General features: G+C 51.9%; 1 protein-coding gene across 2 annotated transcripts in view; it reads left to right on the top strand.

The window, feature by feature from the left end:
• Positions 1 to 12,700, top strand: part of DIP2C (DIP2 acetate--CoA ligase C (putative)) — a 166,804-nt gene that overhangs the window by 79,939 nt on the left and 74,165 nt on the right. For both annotated transcript variants that reach the window (XM_017862169.1, XM_017862170.1), the window contains exons 19-22: positions 931 to 1,045; positions 1,540 to 1,741; positions 6,566 to 6,675; positions 8,157 to 8,237. In XM_017862169.1, the coding sequence (XP_017717658.1) occupies positions 931 to 1,045; positions 1,540 to 1,741; positions 6,566 to 6,675; positions 8,157 to 8,237 (508 nt within the window). The remainder of the gene's footprint in view (positions 1 to 930; positions 1,046 to 1,539; positions 1,742 to 6,565; positions 6,676 to 8,156; positions 8,238 to 12,700) is intronic.

The following is a 12,700-nucleotide window of genomic DNA, read 5'->3' on the forward strand; positions in this document are numbered from 1 at the left end:
AAGCAACTGGACTCTGACCTCCGAGATTTAACCTAGTTCTGAATGTCTGAGATTTTATAGAAATTCCCTGAACCCCATAAATATATCTCCATTGAACTTCTCCTCTAAGTATAATAGGAATATGCAGTAGAAAACCTCCGATAAATAACAGCACAAATTAAAGATCTAGATATTCATCATAGAGCGGGTTGGAGAGACCCAAGGGTGACGGTTGAGTCACAGACTTGCGTGCGTGCAGACGCTCGCCACTTCCGCGCTCTGCCGCAGTTTTCTTCCCTGCCTGGCCTGGCGCACACTGGAGGCCCCGTGATGAAATGAGTTGCCACGGTTCCTGAGTTTTTGCCAATCTGGAGGAAGTCATCAAGTGTTTTAGAGCCTTTTTTCAGTTTGGAAGCTGACAGGAGCAGGAAGTAGATACCTGGATATGATGTTGCCACCTTTGAATTATTTTTAAAGCTACAACCTCTTTGTAAAAAAGAGTTTACTAGTGGTGACTGTGCTGTGCTGACGGTATAAGGCACATACACTTAGCAGAAAATCACTAGTTCTGGAACGGGAAATTTCTACTGATTTGGAGACCATTCACTTCACAGGTGCGAACTCAGCTGTGAAGGGTGTGGCTCCAGTTTCAGCAGGTCTGATCACATTTGCTCCTCTGTGCCGAAAGGCGTAACCTGGTCACTAGAGCCCACGGGTGCTGTGTGTGGCCGCCTGGGGATCAGGGTGACCTTGCCTTGGCGGCATCCCTGGGCGCCTCCCGCAGCTCTTCCCGTGATGATGAGTGTGGGGAAATTCGGAAGCACGGCTGCCGTTTTGAAGTCATAGTTGGAGCTGTGTCACGCGCTCGTGATGGTGATGGAGCCGTGATCGCGGAGGGAGGGCTGCATGAGCGTCCCGGTGCAGGCTCACCGTGCTCCTGTGTCCCCGCAGGATAGCCGTGTTCTCGGTTACTGTGCTGCACGACGAGAGGATTGTGATCGTGGCAGAGCAGAGGCCCGACTCCACGGAGGAGGACAGCTTCCAGTGGATGAGCCGCGTGCTGCAGGTTGCCCTCCCTCGCCCTGGGCACGGGTCCCCTCTGTCTTGCTTCTGGCCTCCTTCCTTCATTCAGATCACGGTGTGACTAGCTGTTCCTTTGCCCATGGGGTAGCCCTTTTTCCCTTCCCTTCATTTGATCAGGAATTACATCAAGTGTCCAGAAACTCGGGGGTGTAGGGACCAGGAATTGGCACCGCTGGTTCCTACTGGTCACCTTGGGGAGGTCAAAGGAAGCTTTTTGTTTGATCTTGAGAACATGTCTTTTCTCCAAAGTTCCTTTTTTACTGTGTTTGGTCTTCCACAAGCCCTGGGTAACATTATTCAGCTTTGGTGAGTTTAGCAGGAAAACCCTTTCTCTTACCTTGGCATTTTTGCCCTGGGAACAGTGCTTGTACTGCACAGACTTCTGTGTATTGTGGATCATATTTTGCATAATATAACTATGTACTGAGTGTTTATGCTTCCTATCATAATATGACTTCCTCTTTCCTAACTTTCTAGGCGATTGACAGTATACATCAAGTTGGAGTTTATTGCCTGGCCTTGGTGCCAGCAAACACCCTCCCCAAAACCCCGCTTGGTGGGATCCATTTGTCAGAAACAAAACAGCTTTTTCTGGAGGGCTCTCTGCACCCCTGCAACGTCCTAATGTGCCCCCACACCTGCGTCACAAACTTGCCCAAGCCTCGACAGAAGCAGCCAGGTATGTGCACCACCTGGGCAGCTTGTGAGGTGCAGGAGTTCCCTCAGGGCCTCATGGCACGGAGAGGTGCGGGAGTTCACACAGGGCCGCATGGCACGGAGAGGTGCGGGAGTTCCCTCAGGGCCTCATGGCACGGAGAGGTGCGGGAGTTCACACAGGGCCGCATGGCACGGAGAGGTGTGGGAGTTCCCTCAGGGCCTCATGGCACGGAGAGGTGTGGGAGTTCCCTCAGGGCCGCATGGCACGGAGAGGTGTGGGAGTTCCCTCAGGGCCTCATGGCACGGAGAGGTGCGGGAGTTCACACAGGGCCGCATGGCACGGAGAGGTGCGGGAGTTCACACAGGGCTGCTTGCAGGAAGCTGATGCTTGTGGGAAAGAAGTGGTTACCCCAAGAATAGAACGCGGGGCAGGGGCAACTTGGATTCTGGTCTTCCGTCTGTAAATGCCTTGCTTTTGTTCTCTGTAGGCTCAGGGGTGTTAGTGTGGTCGTCAGCACATAACTGGCTGGCTCTGTTCTCTTGTAGCAAAAGCTCATTCTCCTGAAGGGCACGGCCGTGGTGCTCTCCCTTTCTAAGCACATCGGGTTCACGTGCATTGTTGCTCTTTCATTTCTGACCTACTTCTTATTTTTTTCTTATCTTGTAGATTTCCTTAAATATTCTTCCTCCATTTCTTCTTTTTTCTTTCCCCCGCACCATTGTTCTCGCGGTGTCTGGTTTTTATGATTGACAGTTTTTTTTCCAAACCGCTGTTCTCGTGGTCCCTGGTTTTCATGATTGGCACAGGGAATGTGGAGTTGCAGGGGGCAGTATCCATTTCATTACATTCTGTGGGTGCATGGCCTTCTGTTGGGAGCCACTCAAACCATGGGCATCCTCCCTCAGAGTGACCTGAAAGGGTGGGAAAGCCGCCTCGGGAAGTAAACAGCCTCGTGAAGGACACAGGCCGTTGCTCTCCCCAGGCTGTCTCTGCAGTATGAAGATTTACAGCAGGTGTCGGCGCTCTCCAGGGTATCCTCATTGTAAACTCTGAAGTGACCTGATCCTCTCTCCCCACTGATTGGTTCATTGTCAGACACTCGACCCAGAGACCCGTGGTCCCAGCTGGGAAGCAGTTGAGCAGTTGGAGAAAGGGTTCAGACAGGTGTTTATGGAAGGGAGGATCCTTTGCAAATACAAAGTTGTAATGACTCCATAGCTACAGGGCTTGGCTCACCTGAGCCAAGTGTCGAGACGCGACTGGGAAAACCCAGGGAGAGAGAGCAGCTGGCAGCCTCGCGCCAAGGTCAGGAAAACCCAGTGGGGAGACAGAGCCAGCAGCTGCGCAGTGCGGTCAGGAGGCCTGCAGAAAGCCCTCTTCGTTGGGGGTTTAGCTGGGGAATGGTGGCGCAGGAGATTGGAAATCTTTTTACTCTAATACAGTACTTCATTAAATGAAGCTTCACGTGATTGATAACTTTAAAGAAAGAAAATAATATATATATTTAGTGTCTCATCTGTGTTTGCGAACCTGAGGGGTTACCTGATTTTGTGTCTTTAAAAAGCTTTTTAACAAATAGTAACTGGCAGAGCTGAGGCCCCATGAGTTACCCACAGACTCATCTGTCTCTGCGGAGGGCCTGAAACGCAGCTTGGGCCTCAGCTTCGAACCACAGAGACAGAGTTGGGCTGGATGATTTCTGAGGCCCCTTTGGATAAACATTTAAAGTGACCCTGACAAGTGAGTAGCCATTATCGGAAGCCAAAGCAAATATTCCTTGAGCCCTTTTATGGGTGACAGTGTTCTGAGATGCTGGAAACAGACAGCCTGTTGACAACCAAATGGCCTTTCTTACTGGATGAATTCACATTTACTCAGTGAATGGCACTGTGTGCCCTCAGATTATCTTATTTGAGCACAAAAGTATTAAAAGACCTTTAACTTACCAGCTGAGCTGGTACAACTATTAGAGTTACAAAACAAGGTCCAATTCCCCAGCTTTAAAGGTTCCTGGGAATATTGCCCCAGAATAGCAGGAGGAATCTGCTGAGGAATGGCCAGAGCCTGGCACCCAGGAAGGGCTTGTCTCCCGCTTGGGATTCCGTGTGTCTTGCTGCTGTCTTTGAGATAAAACTCCCGCCCTGTGCCCTGAGCAAATTCGCCAAGCATTGCATGGCAGGATATTTGATAATACCAGCGAGGCGGCTGCTGACTTGCAGATGGGTGAGTCCATTAATGGGAGCAGAGAGAAGAGACTTGAGCCTCAAATACACACGTTTTGGGATTCCTCTCAACTCTGTAGCTTAAATGGCGAGGCTGTGATATACCCTGGGAGCATTTGGGACACACGCACCTCTCTTCAGCAGGGGAGACCGTCAGCGGCTGCCAAGAACGGACTTTGAGAGTGAGGTGCAGCTAGAAGGCCTCTGCCTCCCAGGAGCTGTCGGGAAAACTGCGTCCCTGAGGCTGCGTGGGGAGGCATCAAGGCCCCAGACTTCGTTCAGAGGATGCACGTGGAGATGAGGGAAGACATATCAGAGGGGCACAAAATAAGGCTCCACAAAAGCCTGATCTCTCCTCAAAAGCTCGCTTTCCCTACCCTAGTATGAATTCTTCAAAACATTATGGGAAACCTTGGAACCCATTTAGGCCAGTTTCCAAGTTGGCTTCTTAGAAGAGCCATGTCATCTTGCCCAGCATCGGTCACCAAGGAGAAGGCTAAGAACTTCAGCCAGGCGCGGTGGCTCACGCCTGTGGTCCCAGCGATGCGGGAGGCCAGGGTGGGAGGATCGCTGGAGCCCAGGACTTCGAGACCAGCCTGGAAAACATAGTGAAACTCTGTCTCAAAAAAAAAATGTTAAAGATGCTTCATTCAGAAGATGCTTCTATCTGATAGAGAGGATGCGCGGCAGGTGAGTGAAGGGCTCCCGGGTGTTCGGAGATCACACACGAGCAACTGTTCCCACCACGGGGCAGCTCCCTTCCTTCCAGCGCCTGACCAAATTCTTGAGCTACATGTGAAAAGGCTATTCCTCTTCCATACTTCATTAAGAACTAAGAAAAGAAATTCAGTCTGTTCACAACTGTGATGTGAAAATTCAGAAATGATTTGCTGAGTGTAGAAGGCATTTATACTGTTACACAGAGTCCAGACTCGAGGCTCCTACACGTCACCTAGAACCGGAGGCACCGGCAGGCAGAAGCCCAGACGTCTGCTTGTAGGCTGTTCTCCAGATTTCAGTCCTGGCTGAAGTGCCCTGCCTTCTCCTGCGTAGCTGTGATAAGTGGAAGCGTTTCTGGCAGCCCACAATTGAAAAGGATGGCTGCGCATCTGTAGAGACCCAGTGGCTCTCCTCTCCCTGGGGACCGGCCAGAGGACGTCAGGCCCTGACCGCCTTGTTCTGGTGCCAGCATTTCCGTGAGCTTTTCGGGAAGCCGAGGGACTCTGGTGGCGGTTGTCACGATGACGGGCTCATCCTAAGCCTTTTTCGGTGCCACCGCCCAGTCAACTGCATCTGGGCACGTGTGTGTTTTTGACAGGGCAATGAACAATCTTCTTAGCTACAGCTCTGCTTCTGTGGTAACGAATGCCCATGTGGCCTGGTTTATAAACCTGTCACTTGACCTTTATTGGGAATTTAAGACTTTGACTTAATAGTAGCCTGCAAGCCAAGGATTAGGCACAAATTGATAATGTCATCGTCATTTTACATGCAATTCTTTTGGTAAACATTCTTATTCTCTCCCTGCTTCCTCTACCTCTTCTACCATCCCCCTCCCCTGCCCCTCCCATCCCCCCTCCCCGGCGCCCCTCCCTCGGCCCTCCCCGGTCCCTCCCCTCGCCCTCCCCGGGCCTCCCCTCGCCCCTCCCCTTGCCCCCCCCTCGCCCTCCTGCCCCCCCCCCTCGCCCTCCCCTCGCTCCCCTCGCCCTGCCCCTCGGCCCTCTCCCTCCGCCCCTCCTCGCCCTGCCCTGCCCCTCAACCGCTCGCCCCCTCCCTCCTCGGCCCTCCTCGCCCCTCCTCGCCCCGCTGCCCTCGCCCTCCTTCGCCCCTTCCCTCGCCCTCCCTCGCCCCCTCGACTGCCGCCTCGCCCCCGTCTCGCATCGCTGCCTCCCCATTCTCCTCTTCTCCTCCCACCCCTTTTCACCCCTTCTCACCCCTTCTCACCCCTTCCCTTTTCCTCCTCCTTCCTCCCCCCTTTGCCCAGATGATAGTCACCTCATCACTCATGGTGAACTGAAAAGGAGCTTGACTTTATGACAGCCCTTGGTTTATTCTTCCACACCTCACTGTGGGCCTGACAGAACCTAAGACCTTTTCAGTGTGTAAAACATACTGAGAAGTGACTCTATATCCTGTCCTGTCCACCCTCAACTCCACGCCGTGACATCCGTATGTGAAATGTCCACTATCTGTTTGTCCACAATCAGATCTCAGGTGTGTGGGCCCCAGAGAACTCGAACAGATGGGAGCCACAGGTCTCTGCAGTGAAACAAATCCTGGCTTTTAATTCTGTGTTTGTCCTTCCGTCTTACTTTTTACAATCAAGGCTGTGAGTGTTGGCACCCGGGGCTCTCACACTAACTGGAAAGTCAGGCGTGGGCTTGGAGGGCCTCCAGGGAGCTTCAGGGATGATAAAAACATCGTTTCTGAAGAACCCGACCAAGGCCTGTCACACTCCCCTTCACAATCCTTTGATTTCGTTGAATCCCTGTTCTTAGAAGGCTTATTCAAAGTCAGGTCTTTCCGGAAGTTTTCCGAGAGTAAGGTTTTTACCAAGGTGGGAGGTCAAGTCTTAAGGAATTTCTCTTTTGTTTCCTCATGGCGTGTCTCTGTTTCTTTCCAGAAATCGGCCCCGCCTCTGTGATGGTGGGGAACCTGGTCTCTGGGAAGAGAATCGCACAGGCCAGCGGCAGAGACCTGGGTCAGATCGAAGATAACGACCAGGCCCGGAAGGTAGGAACTGGGTCCCTGACTCTCCCCGACCCTCCTTGACCCTCCCCTGCCGTCCCCCACAGTCCCTGACCTTCCCCAGCCTTCCCCGACTTTCTCCGACCTTCCCCAGCCTTCCCCGACTTTCCCCCACAGTCCCCAACCTTCCCCGGCCGTCCCTGACTTTCCCCGACTTCCCGCGCTGGTGGTGGTCCACCACTGCCAATCTTCCTTTATTCCACCTGTCTTCTCCTGCAAGAGACCATATAGTTTCATAAGAAACTGTGTTTATAGGAGATACAAAGTTTCAAAAAATGTCACAGCGACGCAGAAGTGGGTGAGGGGTGTCTGATCCCACGACTGGCAGGACCGAGGCAAATGTCTGGCAGTCCTTGTCCGGCCCACGGTTCCCCGTACTCCTTCCTTTCCAGCTTCCCCACCAGGCCAGATCAAAGCCCGTCCTACCCACAGCAGCTTGCAGCCAAAGGCTTCTGTCCTGTGCTCTCTGGACTCTAAGAAGCAGTTCGAAACCCAGGTTTGGGGGCCAGGCCTCCTGACAGTGGCGTTAAAAGCCGTAGGAGAAGCTCCCAAGGCCCAGACTTCGCACAGTGCACCATGTGTGTCCACGGTGCGTCCCCGTTAGAACCGTTCGGCCTTGACCGTGCACCATGTGCATCCACGGTCCCCGCTAGAACCGTTCGGCCTTGACAGTGCACCATGTGTATCCACCATCCCCGTTAGAACCGTTTGGCCTTGACCATGCACCGTGTGTGTCCACGGTCCCCATTAGAACTCTTCGGCCTCGAGAATGCTCAGGGCTCACCCAGAGGTCCTGTTTCCCGCAGCCAACAGGTGTCCCCTTCTGTGTGACCCATTAGGAAATGGGACAAAATCAGTCCCGTGAAATGTTGATGAAAGGGGTGAAGCCGTATCTGTGGTTTCTGTCCCTGACGTGAAATAAGGCTGCCCCTTGTACTGTGGAGCAGGTCAGTGGCACACGTGTGGTTTGTGTAATTTGCGGCTTCATGCCATCAGGGTATTGCCATTCTAGAAACCTAAATTTTTTAGAGCCTGCTTTTTCAAACCAGATAGATCTGATTCTCTCGTTGTAGCCACCGAAATCCACATTGCATCTTCTGGAAGCCCCAGGAGAAGGGGTTTCTGTGCAGGCTGCTCCTGCCTGTGAGGGAAATGGTTCCCATCCTTGGGCAGACTTTCAGACAACTTCACACCAGGGTACAGCATCAGCCCTTTGCTTGTGCCTGACTCGGGCACTGTGAATCTAAGCCCTGCAGGAACAAAGCTGTGGGCACTTGCTCGTCCTGTGGTCGTGTGTGACGGGGATTTTCCCAGCATGCATGTCTTCGACTCCGCGGAGAAGCACGCGGTTTTAAGACTCAAAGCACTCGGCCTCTATGGGTTTGAGTATCCAGGCTGCCCCACCTCAGACTGCACAGCCTGATCTGACCACACAGCCTGACCCTCACCCCCGTACTCTGTTCCAGTTCCTGTTCCTCTCGGAGGTCCTGCAGTGGAGAGCACAGACCACCCCGGACCACGTCCTCTACACGCTACTCAACTGTCGGGTGAGGCGCGGGGCTGGCTTCCCTGGCTGCTGGCCTCAAGGGGCCCAGCCTGGCTCGTGGGAGCGCTCCGCTTTCTTTCTGACTAAGTCCTTTCACTTCAGTCTTATGCGAATTCTTTTTATGTTTTGCTCTTCTGACTAATGAGACTTTTGTACCTAGGGATTGCTTTTAAGCGTAACCATTTGTGCAGTTACTCACACCTACTTGTGTATCAGATATTTTAGCACCCTGTTTACAATATTTCTCCCCCAAAATGAGTAATTAATGGTATCTACCAGAGAGAAATTGCAAGTCTATGAGATATTTGCGTTTTTATTTTGATTACTAAACTAGTTTTTGTTTTGTTTTTTGAGACAGTCCTGCTCTGTTGCCCAGGCTGGAGTTGAGTGTCACGATCTCCACTCCACCTCCCTGGTTTAAGTGATTCTCATGCCTCCACTCCACAAGCTCCACCTCCCTGGTTTAAGTGATTCTCATGCCTCAGCCTCCGAGTAGCTGGGACTACAGGGCGCGCACCACCACATCTGGCTAAATTTTGTATTTTTAGGAGATATGGGGTTTTGCCATGTTGGCCAGGCTGGTCTAGAACTCCTGGCCTTGAGTGATCCACCTGCCTTGGCCTCCCAAAGTGCTGAGATTACAGACATGAGTCACCACACCCAGCCCTAAACCACTTTTTTATACATCAGAAGTTATGTTCATTGCAGACTCAGGAATGAAAATCATTTCCACTTTGTAATTTAAGTTCCCGTTGACACTTGACATAAGAAAACCACACTCATCAAATACTGTTCCACAGTAGTACTTAAGAGTAAGGCATTAAGCTAATACTATTAACAGTAAAAATTAAATGCAGAAATCTTAATATGTTTGTAACTTCTTTTTGCCATGGACATAAAACTTGAAAACAGATGAAAATGTAAGTCTTCTTGACAAGTATAGGCACTTTTGCAACTCTTCAAAAAGTCATGGCTGCTGAGAATTGCTCAATTCAAAATCTTAGCGTGCGAAGCCGCGGATTGAAGACAAAAGGAAATGCCAGCAGCATCACGAAATTATTCCCCGACTCTCTGGTTTGAGTTTCAGTTATCAGACCATTCTCTGCACGTGCTTTAGTTCATAGGAACACCCTCTCCTCCTCCTCTGCCAGAGAAGTACTCGTCGTCTTGACATTGTCATGGCTGCTGAGTTGATCCCAGCAGTCGGTCGCTCACCATATCTGCTCAAGACCGTTTCCCAGGAAGAGCCTTTAAAACCAGGAAGGCCCGTTTCTGCCACCTCCTTCGGGCCCTCATTCACTGGCACCGTGATGGAGCCCCTGCCCCGCGCCGACAGCGCAGGCGTGGGGGCCGGAGACCTCGAGGACCAGAGTTGCTGTGGGTCCCTGTATCTGAAATGCCGCCTTCCGCTTTTCATCTTTCTCCACTGCACCCTTCCTCAGCCTGTGAATATGGATGATACCCCTTTGCTAACCCGATCGTCAGGTTCGCCGGCCTTGGGTGCTGTCTTGATTTCCTGCCCATCTCCGCTTGTCTGATTCTTTGTCCTCTCCAAGTAGTGCTTCTCCTGTAAACTGCTTGTGACTTCTCGTTCCTCGTTCCCTGTGGTCTTCGCGGTTCTCTAGAGACTTCCAATGTCACCTCCAACGTGGTGACCTAAATCTGCAGCACTAACTCCAGCCTCCCTCGGCACCTCAGATCCCTTCTGCTGCAAGTCCTCCTTCCCTCCCCTGATTTCCTCACAGAGGCGGCTACCCCTCTGCAAGCTGCAAGCGGAGTCAGCTCTGAGTCTCCCTGAATCCCTGCCCCGATGTTGCCTGACACATTGCTCCCATGTGTGTGGGTTGCACGCGTGTCTGTGTCCAGTAATCTAGAGGTATTGACGGGCGGCTCAAGAAGTAGCAGAGACCTCCATATACGCAAAGATTCAGAAATGATCTGGGTACGTTCGTGGGCAACATGTGCCATCAGGAGGAGGAAAATAGAGTTGTTCCAGCTGTGCCTGATTTGGGGACGATCCCTCGGATTGTTTGCTGGGTGGTACCACAGTTCTGGGCTTGGCATCTGGTCTGTCTGGCCTTGTGGACAGCCCCGTGCCCCTGAACCCCTGTGGTCACCTGCGTAGCTGGATGCTGGATCTTCTGGGAAAATGTGTTTCCTGGAAATGATTCAGGTTCTCTAAAAAGGGTTTTATCAGGATCAACTGCAAATCCAATGGGGGCGAGATATAGGGATCAGAGCCATGAGTGATTTACCTTAGGACTGTGTGGAAGGCATGGCCTGAGGACGTCTTTTCCCTGGAGGTGTGGCCTGTTTCCAAGGCTTGCTGGACATAGAGGCAGGCACGCTTGAGCCTATCGCTTGTATTATTTTCCGACAGGCATCAGATCAGGCCTGTGTCCATCTCCCCTCTGCTGCCTCGTATGTACGTTCAGAGATGCTTGGCCTGGACCGAGGCGGCAGCATCATCTTCACAGTGTTCATAGTGTCATCCTCACCTAACTAGCTTCCCTGTTCAGCACCACCCAACAGAAACACAGTGCACACCACTTACAGAATCACACATTTTCTAAAAGCAAGATTTTAAAAAGAAGAAACAAATGAAATTCATTCCAGTGATGGATCAGTCCACACTCCCTAAGTGTCTGTTCAGCATGTACACCAGCCGCCCAGTCCGTTCAGCGTGTACGCCAGCCGCCCAGCCGCTGTTTCCATCCAGGACACTTTTCTGCTGCTGATGAATTTGGCCCCATCTTGCTGGCCGTGTAGTCACCAGCTCATTTAAAATGGTGGAGGCTCATGCCTGCAATCCCAACACTGGGAGGCGGAGGCGGGTGGATCACTTGAGGTCAGGAGTTTGAGACCAGCCTGGCCAACATGGTGAAACCCCGTCTCTACTAAAATACAAAAAAAAAAAAAAAAAGCTGGGTGTCTTGGCACATACCTCTAGTCCCAGCTACTTGGGAGGCTGAAGCACGAGAATCATTTGAACCCGGGAGGGGGACGTTCAGTGAGCCAAGATCGCGCCTCTGCACTCCAGCCTGGGCGACAGAGCAAGACTCTCAAAAAAAAAAATAAAATGGTTGAATCAATGGGTTTGTAGCCAACTCTTTTGACCTTTTGTAACTTGTACCTTCTTTAGAATTTTAAAATACAAATTTAGTTTGGCTTTTATTTCTCAGTTTTGTTTGTTTTCAGTTATTTGATTTAATGTGAAACGTTAAAATGGTCCCAAGTTTACAGTAACTGACACTGACTGTGTCTGCTTAGACATGGGCAGGCTCTTGGTTTCCCCGTGTGCCCCTTCCGTCACGCTGCCTCCCAGCACTTCTTTGGGGGAAAAGCCAGCCCTCATTTCTCTGGTGAAATGATTTTACCTGGAACCTTCTTCTTAGCTGGTGGGTTTCAGGACGGAAACCCCAGTGAATGTTGATGAAGATGCCAGAGAATGATGACTGTTACCTGCGGTGAATGGCTGTTACTTTATGGGACACTCGCCGAGAATGCATCACGTTCTTAACATCGAGTATGTGGGAAATGGAAAGTGCAAGCCAAAGCCAGCGGCATTTCTCCTGAGGTAGACACTGCATTAGGATTCCTGGGGAGTGAGGCTGAGAACGGTGTCACGTGTGTGGAGTTGCCATGTGGTGTAGCCGTGTCCCGTTCAGCCACATGGGGTGGGGAAAGGTAGCAAGGAAGCAGGGAAACTGCTCAGCTGCTGTAGATGCCTGGGGCTGCCAGCCTGCAGCGTGAGCCAGGAGCGACTGTCCCTCCCCGCTAATGGTGGGGTCCAGTGTTTGCTCACCTCGTCCTTTCCGGGCAAGAAAGCACCCACCCGGTGTCACCCGTGGCACAGCCCCGCCCGGCCATGGAGCGAGAGGTGCCTGCTCATGTCTACCGGCTGTGAAATTGTGTGCCTGTCTCCAGCACAGCACCATCTCAAGGGGCTTTTGAGGAACTTATTTAAAATCACCCTGCGAGCTGGCTTCAGGACCTAACACCCAAGAAGGGACGCCGTCCTCGTGGAGCGTGACTGGAAGCTTTGCTGTTTGTTTTTATGTCAGCCCTGAAAGGGGTCAACCAGCATTGAGAAAATGGCGTTTCACAAGGTCATCAAAGATAAAGGACAGCGCACAGTGCACGTTACACTTCATGTTTTCCAAGTACCCATAGGTGGGGATTTCTGTGCACCGGAATCAAAACGTTTTCAAAGACACTCTTGGCTGCTGGCTGTGTCTCATCTGAGCCTCTCAAATCTCAGGACCAGAAAGTGGGCAAACCACAGGCTTTGTCATCTGACAGCAAAGCGGCTGTTTGATAGGGGATCAGCTTCAGCTCTCCAGAGACAGGGAAGAAGCTGTTCCACAAGCCAAACAAGCCAGACTGGGCGCTGCTGCTGCAGGCAGGCCTGGCATGAGAATGGGCAGTGCGGTGGCGGGGCCTCCCTCGGCGGGGCGGGGCGGG

This window comes from Rhinopithecus bieti, unplaced genomic scaffold, assembly GCF_001698545.2.
Source record: "Rhinopithecus bieti isolate Rb0 unplaced genomic scaffold, ASM169854v2 scaffold_64050, whole genome shotgun sequence".
Taxonomy (NCBI): domain Eukaryota; kingdom Metazoa; phylum Chordata; class Mammalia; order Primates; family Cercopithecidae; genus Rhinopithecus; species Rhinopithecus bieti.